General features: G+C 39.7%; 1 protein-coding gene across 1 annotated transcript; it reads left to right on the forward strand.

Annotated features, from left to right (window-relative positions):
* Positions 1–4,556: 4,556 nt before the first annotated feature.
* ccdc92 (coiled-coil domain containing 92) lies at positions 4,557–13,937 on the forward strand. The gene is made up of 4 exons (XM_028458488.1): positions 4,557–4,783; positions 6,768–6,940; positions 7,407–7,448; positions 12,344–13,937. Exons 2-4 carry the CDS (start codon positions 6,805–6,807, stop codon positions 13,150–13,152), a joined length of 987 nt encoding a protein of 328 aa, XP_028314289.1. The 5' UTR covers positions 4,557–4,783; positions 6,768–6,804; the 3' UTR covers positions 13,153–13,937.
* The last annotated feature ends 258 nt before the right edge of the window (positions 13,938–14,195 follow it).

Genomic DNA, 14,195 nt, shown 5'->3' on the forward strand with positions numbered 1-14,195 from the left:
TTACCACCACAGAGGAAGATGACTTTAGGAAGGACCTTGACAGTGTGTTTATTGGGCTGTTTCTCCAGTCATATACTGATCCCATGGCTCTCTGTCAATAGTTACCTTGTATCTTTTCCTGGCCACACAGATGGTGAAAATGTGCTCTGTTGTGAGCTTTACTGGGCTGAAGAGCTCTGTTTTCTTTGGAGGATGAGTAGCCCAGGTTTACTAAGGAGCAAGTCCAAAGCCCTCGGAGAACAAAGCCCTAAATTCCATATCTGAAGCATGCAACAAATGATATTTAAGAACATCTAATTCAATCGAATCTAAAATAATGTAATCTAATTATATATTGTCTAATGGAATGATATTCAAACAAATCAAATCTGGGATCAAATTCAACAAATCTCTTACTTTTTTTTTTTATCTAAAGTTCATTCTTGTCTGGTATAATCCTGCCATTTACCATGTATTCATGTTTCCTGTTTAGTGGGGAGGTAAACTAAAAGCTTTATGTCTGCTAGTTTTTACACTGTAGTTGCCAACATCAACATACCACAGTGCACGGCTGAGCACAGCTTTCCCCATCAGTGGACAACTCTCCTGCAAGGATCTGTAAGCAAACACACGCTTTATGAGCCATGACTTGTGCCAGGCCTTATCTGAAAGGTACAAATAAGCAGATATCTTTCTCTTTTTTTCATGTGTGCACCCTGGGGTAAAACTAGTCTGCAGCATCTTTGAAAAAAGAAGTCTGTGTGCAGTGATGGGTGGTTCAAAGTGAAAAGCTGAGGTTGAAATATGAGTCTAGAGGATATAGTATTGACTTTTCTGAGTCCAGAAATGTGTTAACCAAACGTCATGTGATTTGAACAGAACCTGTCCACCAAAGAAAGGCTCCCTTACACATACCTGGCATGTCTAAAAGCCCAGACAGCTGCATTCTACGTTAGTATTAAGCATATGTTATGAAGATTGTCAACTACCCTAAAAGCTCAAATTTTATTGAAAGTCTTGCATTGACTACTTATGTCAGTATATTTTAAAGTGCTGCTCATTGATGTCTGTGGGTCTGTTTGATCTAATCTATGGTGTACTGAATCTCAAACTGCTGAGAGCACTCATGCTGAACTAATTAGTTTCTTAACTGAATGACACAACTATGACTAAAGGTAGCATGGCCTATTTCTAATGAATATGATTATTTTCTACATAACATGAAAGACTTGGTGCATATATTTGCACTTCAATGCAGAGCATAATCTTTGGGTCCAAACCAACATAAACCTTGTTGCATTTGCCCCCTAATGAATGTGTCTTCTGGTAACCTTTGTGGGATTCTTAAAATACAACTACATTTTGTCTTCTACGCTGTGACTATTTGTTCATTCATAAGAGATTAAAAAAAAGTTAGTGGTGCCTTTGTTTTGTAGATCTAATTTGACCTCTGCAACTAAAACTTTGACTCACAACCACTTCAAAGTGTGGTGTTAATGGGCCATTAACATTAGCATTTAAAGTGTAACTTTAAAGTGTATTTTAACTTTAAATGCTGATGTTACACTTTAAATTGCAATTTAGAGTGTAACTTTAAATGGCAAAGAGTGCACAGAGCTTTGTGAACTGTTAAAGCAGAACTAAGTAACTTTTTACCTGAATAAATCCTTCTCATAGTCCCTGTGAGGCTAATACACGTGTTTATGGGGTGATTGGGATCTTTCATCTCTCCCTACTGTCTCTGGCCAGCAAAAAAAGGCAGAGAAGACCTTTGTCTGAGGAACAGAGCAACTCCATGCAGTGACAGCTCAGCAGCAATCACACACACTGCCGTCACTGCAACAGGCACGCACACACACTCACAACCCAGCGCTCACAATTATCCCTCGATCTATCTATCCATCCATCATCCATCCATCCATCCATCTATTTTCAGAGGCCCTTTGTCAGCACACAAACAAACACACACACATTTGAACACTACCTTCCGTATTACTCCCACATCATTCATTTATTTTACTTGTCTCTCTTCCTCATTCTGTTCACATGGTCACATGAGACTATATGTGTGAAAGCAGCCTTAGTGTCACTGTTGTATTAGGGTTTTTCAGTGATCGGTTGCTACTGTCTTGGGAGAGCAAAGGTGCGCTTGTAGCTGTGGGGTGGGGCAGGCGACGGGGGGTGCAGAGTTTTTACGACAGTGACATAAGGGACCTTTATGGGGAGCGCCAAACGCAAGTTACTTAGTTCTGCTTTAAAGGGAATGAGCTATAGAAAGCAACATGATTTATTTTCATGCAGTATGACTTTTTCAGGAGGATCCAAACACACCCTGGGTAGTGATGGTGTAAGGATTCATTGGCTGGGCTTTCCACGAGGCTCCCATGTAACACACCTGCTTTAATCTTCGCTCTGTGTTCAGGTGTATTTTGTCTTATTGTAAAATTGGTATATAATGTTCAATTCAGAGATACTTTTGTGCTGTTGCCTACTAATTTGTTTCCACCACTTTATTATCAGACCACACAGTGCATGTTGCACCCACGTTTTCCTTACACACACACACCAAATTGTAATAGACAGAAAGTGACAGAGTGAGAATTTAAATGGCTTTAAAACAACAAATATATTTGCAAAACACAACAAATTGTCACATGTATAGGTATTTAATATAATTACATTTTGATAGTTAAAAGTGTCTAGTTATATTTTCTATTACAGCCCAAATTCAGCTTGAAAAACAGCAATGGACTCACTTTAAATGTGTTCAGACAAACGAGACATTCAGGACTATCTTTCATAAGGTGCAGAAATTAAAAACGATCTTGGAAAGTTTAATTATAGTTTTTACAGTTTTAAAGACATTTCTCCTCATCAACCTCAACATAACTGTAAAGCTATTCAACTTGGCAGTCGCTGGTATTGGGAGCAGAGGTAGTAAATGTGTTGCTTGGAGACTCCGCGTTTCATGCTTTTTTAATTGTGATTGAAATCTAAGACAATTTGATTGTTAGTTGTATTTGGCTTTTATGGTTATTAATCCTGAAATATGTGGGACTGTATGCATTTTGTGGTGTTTTTGAAAAAATACTTTCCATCGTATGTTTTTATTAATCAAGTTGAGCCAAAAGATTCTTGTTAAAGCCCCATCGGGTACAACTTATATGGGAGATATTGCTTACCTGGATGATCTCCTGTAGGAAAAAAAAACGTGTGCATTGGTTGGAGTCATAGCAAGGGTCCTGCTTCTTTTATTAGGCACCTCTCAGTGAGCTACTTTACTACATGTTATGATATACAGAGACTTGAATAAAAATTAGGGTTCGCGTTTGGAAAATATATTTTTATCTCTCTTTTGTTGGTGTTAGGTCAACTTACATTCTTCAAAACTGGCAGCTTTCTGTGGGCAGCTGGGAATTGTTCCAAAGTCACTAAAAATAAGAAATTAGAAGAATTTAATCTCTCTTGCAAACATGCCAGAACCACTGAGGGATTAAAGGTTCCTTTCAAAAATGTAACATTTATGAATATATGCAATGTTTCCCTTTTGTGAGCTCTTGGTTTGGGGAATGAAAATTAGAGCTTTTGTTTGGGTTTGTATCATTTTACGCAGTAGCTAAGTCACTAAGGAATTCTTTCAGCCAGAAGCAATTTAAAGTGATCTTTTAGTTCAGTAATAAAATGGCTTCTGTTTCCAGAGGTTTTCAGGGAAACTTAAGTCCAAGGCATTGATATGTCATAGTTTGGTTGTTTATAATGTGGCTTTGGGAGCTGTAAATACCATATTTTAATCACCAAACCTAAATGTTGAAGTTGAATGACACGTTTAAAACAAAAACATACACAGAAAACTCTTTGAATATGAAACATTTTGTCAGGAAAGTAATAAAAATGTGTAAATTCCAAAGAGATTAAATATATGTATGTAGTTTACCTATAGTAATTGTTTTGCTGCTGCTGTTATGTCATGTCATAATGGCTTTGTTTCATCTGTAACTTTAGTGACATTCACCATATTTACCATATTTTAGACATCATACATGCAGTTATGGCCATATATATATATTTTTTTTATTTATTTTTTTTGGCTGCCTGATTTCTATGTATTTACAGTGAAAAAGGCCAATCGTGGTACTCATGAGTAATGGTGTGAGTTGAAGATGGTGGTATTAAGGTATTTTTGAGCTGCACTCCCCTCTGCTGTTCAGCTGATGTATTTCACCAAACTACGCTTCGATCTTTTTACGCCAAATAATAAACCTCATCATTCCCAGTTTGTGATAATACAAGAGGCATTTATGCTGTTGGGTTAGACAACGAGGAACAAAGCGTTCAAATAACAAGGAACCAGTGACAAGTTGACTTCTAGGTGTCACCAGGTGGCGCAATATGCGGATGAACAGGTGACTGACACTGTTGCTATTGTGATGACGCTCATTACTTCAGTGATTTTACGTCGCTGTCAATCATTTCAGGAAAGTCTTGTTTTAAAGCTCATTTGTGCATTTTATTTATTTTTTATTTTTAGTTCTGATTGCAGCCAATATTTTCTCTAAATATTTATGTATATTGTAATTATTTAATATTTAATTGATTGTGGTAATGCAGGCCAAAGCTGTTTTCCCATGATGCATCTGTTTATTGTGTGCAGTTGCTGTGGGAGATGAGCGGAGGCTGACACAGCCCTCAGAGCACCAAGCCGAGCATCACCGACATGCGCCCCGGGCCGGAATAAGCTTCTTGCGGCTTGTCAACCCAAGGCTCGTCCACCACAGCGGGCGGATGGTGCGCTTGTGTCACTGAGGTAAGCTCTCCACTGCATAGCTATAGGTGTAGCCGCGTTAGCTGAGCGGCTAGGCTAGCCTGCACAATAAAACTGCCTTGGTAGCGTAGCAACCTATTAATACACGATATGAGACACTATGTTTTTTAAAATCGTGGATTCAAATCACTTATGCGTTTTGGATTCATGTCATTTGTTTTGACGGTTTAGTGACATTCTGTCCGTCACACTCCCTTGTTATTACTGTTTCTTAAGCATTTCCTAATAAAACGCTACTTGTAATCTCACAGCTTTGCTCGAGAAAAAATGTAAAAACATGACGCGATAACTCCGATTAAATATTGTTTTACGTCACGTGACACACATCTGCAGGTATATCCGTGTAATTAAATAAATAGGTCGGTGGATCCTTCCTTCTTTTCAAGGACTTGGTGACGACCCTCTATAATGACAACACCTGCCCAGTACTGCATCGGGACCTAAGCCACTGTTGTCGTGTTAAGAAGTTAATCAAGAAGGTCATGTACTCTCTCTGTGTGTGTGTGTGTGTGTGTGTGTGTGTGTTAATGATCCTCTGGCAGCTGCTGTCAGCAGCAGCTTCATTTTGGGGTGCTGTCCGCAATGCAGGTGCTGAAAAAGAAAATGTGTTGGTGTGTCCAGACTATGTTTGTTGTGTTTATGGTTGTTAACATCCACCCATTTCTGATCTGGAAATCCTCACTATATGTGCTGTAGCTTGGTAAAACATAATAGAGGCTATAGTGCTGTAAAATGCCAGTAGTGGAAAGTGATTGTATGTGATGAAAAGCAGGTATTAACACATCAAATTTAACAAATAAAAGATTTCAGTGGGGAATGGGACTGACAAATAGGATATTGTTGTTTCAGGGTTGTGGTTCTGGGCTATTGCAGATGCAGTTCATTGATAATTGATGTTGTCAGTGACTGGAAAATGTTGATATAAAGGAAAAAAGAAGACCCTCACTTTCTAAAACTGTCTGCCTTTCACTAGTCCATCGTTGCTTTTTACCATCATGTGATTGCATGAGCCATGCTGTTATTTAGGTTGGCTGAGGTCATGTCTTTGCAAGTGAAAAGCTATTCAGGCTATTCTAGGAAAGAGCTGGAGATGAGAGTTATGCTTGCAGCGCAGGGTTTTACCAGAAGGACTTCACATTACTCATCAATAATAGATTATCTTCTCAACCTTTACAGCATGCTTCTCACTGTTTTTGTTATTGCGCGGCTGTAGTTCTCCTTAGTCCTTTCTTTTTTGAGGCATGAAGAAAATGAAAAAACAAGAGTTTCCTGTCAGGTGTCTAGATATATATTATTTACACTGGCCTGGCTGATGATGTAAGAGCGAGAAGCTTTGGGATGTTTTATTGATGCATACTAATGTATGCAGTAGGAAGCTCGCCCTTCCTACTTTGTCCAGTGATTAATGTGCTCTCAACCCTTCATCAAGTGAAGATGTTCATATTAGGCTGTTGTTTTTCTTTTTCTAGCTTAAATCGAGAGAGAGAGAGAGAGAGAGAGAGAGAGAGAGAGAGAGAGAGAGAGAGAGAGAGAGAGAGAGAGAGAGAGAGGTGCCACACCCAGTTTCAATGATATTGTCTTCACTGTGCTAGATTAATTATTTATTACATACACATATTCGTTACACATCTGTTTCGATATTTAGGGAATTAAGGGTGTTACTTCACTCTTAGTTTCTTCCTGTAAACTGAAAAAATAAAGGTTCGATAGATACGAAGACCAACGCTTTATTTATGTATTTATGTCTTTGCAAAGACCTGAATGAATACAATACAATCACATGCAAGATTATACTACAAAGAAAAAACATAGTTTTGACAAAGTAACTGCCAAAAATGAAACACTAAAAAATGTCTGTCGGAAGCCAAATCAAAGACAGACGAAAACATTCACACAGGACTTATAACCTTGTCTTTTACTTTGTGTGCTGATTTTATCCCCCTCTTTCTTTCTGTCTCTTTTCTAGAGATTTCAAAGCTCTGTGTCTCCAAACTTAATCTGCCATGGCGTCAGCAAATGTAACTCTGGAAAATCAGCTGCACAGTGCACAGAAAAACCTTCTCTTCCTCCAGCAGGACCATGCTCACACACTGAAAGGTCTCCATACAGAGATCCGCAGATTACAGCAGCAATGTACAGGTGAGCACAGGCAGAAAATGGAGAACTTATTCATCCACCATAAGGGAAAATATAGCAAACCTTGCAGTTATTTTGTTTCCCTTAATGTTGCAAAGTCAAACCATTGGCAGACATGGTGAGTTATGGAAGGCATTGAAGAATTAGTGGCTCCTCCAAGCAACTCCTGCATTGTTCTCACTAGCAGAAAAGGATTGGCTCTGCAAAGTAATAATAATAATAATAATTATTATTATTATTATTATGTTAGTCCAGAAAACCAGGCCATCATGTGATTGTTTCCTAAAGCTGACATTGAACTCTCACTAATCCCATTTAATGCATACACAAGCACGGACATGCAGTGCTTGTATTTTTGCAATGCTTGTTGTTTTTTGTTTAGGAGCTATAGCTGTTTGATGCGGGCCCTTTTACCCCTTCATGTAACGCACACACATGGGCAAACACTCTGCTTCTCCTTTCTCTACAGACCTGACATACGAGCTGACAGTGAGAAGCTGTGATCCATCAGGTAAGCCCATCATACCACCTAGTACACACACACACACGCACACACCGCTTTTACAGTGGCCCTCGTCATTAGGAACTATTAATATTGATTTGTTGCATATATGTAATTACTGCTAATGTTCTATCTTTCTGGCTTTGGAGCCTGGACGCCGTCTGTTCTGTCTGTGGAGTAAATGATGCTTTTGTTTTTCCAAACTGTCACAAAGTTTATTCTGCCCCGTGCTTTTAGAGTTACAACTAAGGTCAATGATTTAATGACTGTTTCGGAGAATACATATTTCATATTCTGCATAAGATGTTGATTATTATGTATTGTTGTTGATGAAGTTAAAATCTCCAGTTGTTTAGAAAAACTAATAATTTACTAATTTTTACACTTTTTATTTTTTAAATGTGTGATCAAAATGTTGTTGGGGTGAACTGTTGAGAAGGAAGTTCAAGCTGAAGAACTTCTTATACGTTTCTTTCTTTTTTTAAATGCAAATTAATAATAGAAAATTGTGAATAACTTTTCTTTTCTGAAACAATTGATCATTCTAATTTATTTTCTCACTGGGATACAGTCCAGCCTCCAAATTATCATTTATTAATGAAACGTACAGTATGTTGGGGACTAAAAGCCATGTCGTGGTAACAGCATGACCCAGAATGCATTACACTGTGAGAGTCCCTGCTGTTCAGTAGAGGACTGCCTTGTTTACAGTCACCCTCCCCACTGAAAACCACAGCCGTGGCATGAATTCTGAGCGAGAGCCACCATGCAGTCAGGGTGTCATTTACCTACAGCCTGCTGATGACTCACTGCTGGAACGGCAGTGAAGGCGGGTTTCAGGATCACCACATTGTTGGCTTATTGACCAGACTGGCCTGCATCAATATAGCAAAAACCTCCATTTAGAGGAATGATCATGTTACTCTGGGACACCTCTCAGATTGGAGTGCAGGAAATGAGATTATCTATAATATCACTAATGCACAGCTGCAGTCGAGGCAGGTCAAAGTGCACCAGGCCACCCCTTCATCATGAATCCAGTTCTGGACTCCTTGTTTCTGAGATTAAATGAAACATTTCTCCAGCATTGATGATAGCCAAGTGTTTTTATGCTGTGACATTTACAAAATGATATGTTTGTATAGCTGTCACTGGGTGGGGCTCAGGAAGGCAGAGGCAGCAAGGATGAAGGTCTCGTTGTGTAATGTAAAACCAGAGCTCTGAGCAGCTGGTGATGGGTCTCCATATGATTATACACCTACTGTACAGTGAGAGGATATACGATCAGCAGTCCGTGTGTGTGTGTGTGTGTGTGTGTATCTGCTACATGTTTTATCATCTTTATAAGTGTATTTTATTATAGCATATACATGGGCAGAGAAAGGAGGTTGTAGTGAGTGGGGGGATATTGTACCAAGGAGAATTGGTTTATTAGTTGTATTTTAGTCCAAATGAAATACATATGTGCAGCTTTGTACAAGCCCATTCTGGCTTGTACAAAGCTGTACACCTGGAAATATTATGGAATTAGTAATAACAGTTTAAGTTACAAAACCTTTGATCAGGAATTAAACTCACAACCCTGGACATGCATATAACGCAACATGACATGGTGATTGTTAGAAATAGATGTATTGACTTAATCAGCTGATATACAGTACCCTCCAAAAGTATTGGAACAGCAAGGTCAATTCCTTTCTTTTTGTTGTATACTGAAGACATTTGGGTTTCAGATGAAAACATGGATGAGACAAAAGTTCAGAATTACAGCCTTTATTTCATGTAATTTACATCTAGATGTGTTAAACAACTCAGGACAGAGCACCTTTTGTTTGATCCTACCCACTTTTCAAGTGAGCAAAAGTAAGTAAGTAAATTGTATTTATATAGCGCTTTTCACAGATAAAAATCACGAAGTGCTGTACAAACAAAGGTGAAATTAAAACAACAGGAGTAACATCACAAAAAGGATAATAAAACAGAGGTGAATTTAAAACAACAGGAACAACATAATAAGAGGATAATAAAAGTTCAAAAACAAATTTAACCAAAAGCTTTTCTGAAGTCTTCAAATGCTTTTAAAAGAGTCCACACAGTCAAGTTCACGGAGGGACTGGTGCAGGCTATTCCAGAGTCTTGGTGCTACAGCCTGGAATGCCAGGTCACCTCGGGTTTTAAAATGAGTCTTTGGGATCGTAAGGAGACCCTGGCCTGAGGACCGAAGTGTGTGTCCTGAAGTGTAGGGCCACAACAAGTCAGTGATATACTGAGGGGCCTGACCATGCATCGCACGGAAAGTCAGGACTAAAATTTTAAACTCGGTACAAAATTTGACTGGAAGCCAATGAAGACTGGATAGAATGGGGGTAATGTGTGTCGTTCTGGGTACAGCGGTCAAAAGTCTGGCAGCAGCATTCTGTACGATCTGAAGTCTCTTCAGAGTTGACGTGTTAAAGCAGAATTACAAAAGTAAATGCGTGACAAGATGAACGTGTGGATGATCATTTCGAGATCGGATTTTGACAACAAATTCCTCACTTTGGAGATATTACTCAGATGATAAAAACAGTTTTTGGTCAGTTGACGACAGTGAGCCTCCAAAGACATTGACTTATCAAACACGAATCCAAGGTTTCTGAGGCTGGTTTTAACAGATGTGCCCAGAGCACCAAGGGAGTTCTTGATCAGAGGGATCTTTTCATCAGGAGCGATGATCAGAGTTTCCATTTTGTTAGAATTCATCTGCTGATAATTCGATGTCAACCAGTTTTTGATAGCAGATACACATTCCAGGAATTCAGATAAGAAATAAAACTCTGAGTCATTGAAAGAGCAATGCAGCTGACTATCATCTGCATAGAAATGATAAGACTTTTTAAAACCATATATCAACCGATCAAGAGGTATCAGATACAAAAAATACAAAAACCATGATCTACAGTGTGAAAGGCAGCTGTCAGATCAAGTAAAAATGGTGAGAATGACAGATTAAACACGATGCAACAGTCGTCATTTATTTGTAAATCTTCAATACTTAGTCAAATTTTACACCAATAGAGAAGAACTATTGGAACAGACATTATTATATTAACTTAAAGTGAATAATATTTAATATTTGGTGGCATAACCCTTACTTGCAATAACTGCATCAAGCCTGTGAACCCTTGACTTTACCAGACTGTTGCATTCTTCATTTGAAATTACTTTTCCAGGCCTTTATTGCTTGCTGCCTCTTGTTTCTGGGGGTTTCTCCCTTCAGTCTCCTCTTCAGGAGGTAAAATGCATGCTCTATTGGGTTAAGGTCCGGTCATTGACTTGGCCAGTCTAAGACCTTCCACATTTTCCCCCTGATGAAGTCCTTTGTTGTGTTGGCAGTGTGTTTTGCGTCATTGTCTTGCTGCATGATGAAGCTTCTCCCAATTAGTTTGCATGCATTTTTCTGTAAATTGCCAGACAAAATGGTTTTGTAGACTTCAGAATTCATTCTGCTGCTACCATCATGAGTTACATCATCAATAAAGACTAGTGAGCCTGTTCCGGAAGCAGCCATGCAAGCCCAAGCCATGACATCCACCATGCTTCACAGATGAGCTTGTGTGTTTGGATCATAAGCAGATCCTTTCTTTTTCCATACTTTGGCCTTTCCATCACTTGGTAGAGGTTAATCTTGGTCTCATCAGTCCATAAAACTTTGTTCCAAAACTTTTGTGGCTCATCGCTGTACTTCTTTGCAAAATCCAATCTGGCCTTCCTGATTCTTTTTTCTGATGACTGGTTTGGATCTTGTGGTATTGCTTCTATATTTCTTCTCTCAAAGTCTTCTTCGAACAGTGGATTGTGATAACTTCACCCCTGCCCTGTGGAGGTTGGCCGTGATGTCACTGACTGTTGTCTTTGGGTGTTTTTTCACAGCTCTCACAATGTTAGTTGTTGATACCCTTGGCCAACCTGTTTGAGGTCTGTTGCTCAGTACACCAGTAGTTTCTTTCTTTTTCAGGACATTACACATTGTTGTATTGGCTATGCCCAATGTTTGTGCAATAGCTCTGATCTATCTTCTCTCAGCTTCAAAATGATTTGCTTTTCTCTCATAGACATCTCTCTGGTCTTCATATTTGCTTAACAGCAAATGCAGTTTTCACAGGTGAAATCCAAAGCCAAAAACAAGAACTATTTAATGTTTAAGCAATCAATCCAAAAGGCAACACCTGAGCAACTAGAAACACCCATCAGTCACATCTTCCAATGCTTTTGCTCACTTGAAAAGTGGGCGGGTTCAAACAAAAAAGTGCTCTGTCCTGAGTTGTTTAACACATCTAGATGTAAATACGATGAAATAAAAGCTGGAATTCTGAACTTTTGTCTCATATTCATGTTTTGATCTGAAACCCGAATGTCTAATACAACAAAAACAAGGAAATTGACCTTGCCGTTTCATTACTTTTGGAGGGGACTGTACAGTGTAATATTATCTTTTAGTGAAGCCACTGATATATTCTATGCTTTCGTAACCTTTGTCAGACAAGTTGAAAATAGAACTGTGTTGTTAATCTTTCTTGCAAGGTTAAATGAAGGTTAAATAATAAATGTATAAATGCCTTTTTTATGACTTGAACCTAGTGTTAACCTAGGACAATAAATTCAGACAAGGTTGGGGGAGGGTTTTTGGCACATCACTCTAGCATACATCATTATAGCAGGATTTTTAGTTGGTCTCCTCTGCTTTTTGACTCATGGCTCAATCACCTGAAGAACCGAGAATCAACGTTCTTATGCGGAATAGGATGGATTAATAATTGATTTAATAGAAAATAAGGAAAAATGTACTAGCAAAGGTGTTTTATAAACGTTTGTGCAATAGACATGGAGAGATGTTTGACAGTGTTTTGGTGTTTGGTTTCTAGACAGCAGTGAAGTTCGATGCCAAGAGCTGCAAAGGAGGTGCGAGGACCTGGAAGCCCAGTTGAAGAAGAAGGAGGAGGAGAACACGGAGCTTCTTAGAGACCTGGAGCAGAAGAATGCTATGATCTCAGTATTGGAGAACACAATCAAAGAAAGGGAAAAGAAGTACCTTGAAGAGCTAAAGATGAAGAGCCACAAGCTGGCCATTTTGTCTGGAGAGCTTGAGCAGAGAGCGAGCACCATCGCTTACCTCACTTCACAACTCCACGCCACCAAGAAGAAGCTGCTGGCAGGCAGCTCGTCAGAGGACAGCCCCAACGCCAGCCCCATTGCCTCCTACAAGCCTACACCTCCCCCCACCAAGGACAGGCAGCCAGAAACCCCACGGCGGCGCATGAAGAAGAGCCTTTCCCAGCCGCTGCATGCGGAGCTAACAGAGGTGTACCGAGTCAGCCCGGACGGCAGGAGGGTACACCTGCGGGAGACGGTGGACGCCATGCCCGACCCCACACCCTTCCTGCAGGCAGGCAGAGAATCGCCTGAGCCACAGGTGGTGCGTGAACGCCCTGCCGTCATACCTCCCATTTTCTCTGAGCGCTTCCCTGTACCCCCATTGGGTGCCACGGCCAGCCCCCATCACAGCCCCTCCCGAGACCGTCAGCACAGGGCTCATGTGGGCGTGGCACACCGCATCCCACACCGCTCTGCCCCCTTGGCTCCACCCCAAGCAGAGCTGGAGACCCTTGCAGTGGACCAGGTGAGCGAGGAGAAGGTTGTGCGTAAGCGCTCAGGCACTGACAGGACAATTTAACTCACACATGCACAAATACAATCTCTCCACACTGCAAGAACAGGAAGGAGCCTGAACAACTGTGTAGCCTGCTTTTTACGCAACTCTGCAATATACAACAACCCACAAACAGAGCGTTTGTGGTGCTCTGTTCTTTTTCAACAGTAAAAATTGATTACTGTGAAGCATGCCAAATGATTTCTCCTAATACTCAATACTGACTCTGCTATGCTGTCACTTTGTTCTGTTCTGTGTGACACACACAAACAACTCTCAGCCAAATATCTGCATCAGTGCCTGCTCAGCCAGTTGCAACAAACACAAGCTGTCATGTAGTATTGGTTAGTTATATTCACAAAGCTCTATCCTCTCAAAAACATTCTAGACATACTGTATCACTACATGTCCACAGCTACATAAGTTAGGGGTTCAGTTAATCCAGTCCAACTAATACTCCCTGAATGTTCACCTGCTCCTTTATTACTGAAGGTCTGAGCAGCATTATGTGCAATCAAACTGTTTCTGGTATTCCACACAGCATTGGTGTTTAAATGCAGTATGGAACCAGAAGGACTCAAAGTTGTGAGCAAAGATGATGCTGAAAGTTTTATTGATTTAATGTGTTCCAAGAGGGCATTTTCTGCTATACTAGGACTTTTTAATATTATTACCCGTCATTTATAAATGCTGTGAATTTGTAATTTCTTTTATAATTTAATATTTAAATTATGATGCAATAGAAAGATGACTCTTGAGTAATTTATTGCAGCATTAACAGCACCACACAATGGGATTTAAAGTCACTTGACCTGCTTGTCAAATGCAGATCACTTGTACTTACATATATGAAACAAACAATAAAGCAATGCTCTTTGGGTTTGCCTGCTTGATTTTTGTCGAAATCAGTGAGACCTCACAAAACCCTTATTAAATATATAGGAAAGATAAAAAGAATGTTAACAACCCTAACAAGTAATCCAACAACACACAAAACCATTCGTCCTCAACAAGAAGAAACACTAACCTCGCACAACCCTGTCATCTGAATGCTGCTGCCCAGAGGG

The sequence above is a fragment of the Gouania willdenowi genome, chromosome 9 (genome assembly GCF_900634775.1).
Source record: "Gouania willdenowi chromosome 9, fGouWil2.1, whole genome shotgun sequence".
Taxonomy (NCBI): domain Eukaryota; kingdom Metazoa; phylum Chordata; class Actinopteri; order Blenniiformes; family Gobiesocidae; genus Gouania; species Gouania willdenowi.

What these genes read in the sequence shown, in the direction of transcription:
- ccdc92 (XM_028458488.1), top strand. Translation starts at nt 6,805, where the DNA reads ATGGCGTCAGCAAATGTAACTCTGGAAAATCAGCTGCACAGTGCACAG. An exon ending in ATTACAGCAGCAATGTACAG is followed by an intron (nt 6,941 to 7,406) that starts GTGAGCACAGGC and finishes CTTTCTCTACAG; the next exon opens with ACCTGACATACGAGCTGACA. An exon ending in GAGAAGCTGTGATCCATCAG is followed by an intron (nt 7,449 to 12,343) that starts GTAAGCCCATCA and finishes TTTGGTTTCTAG; the next exon opens with ACAGCAGTGAAGTTCGATGC.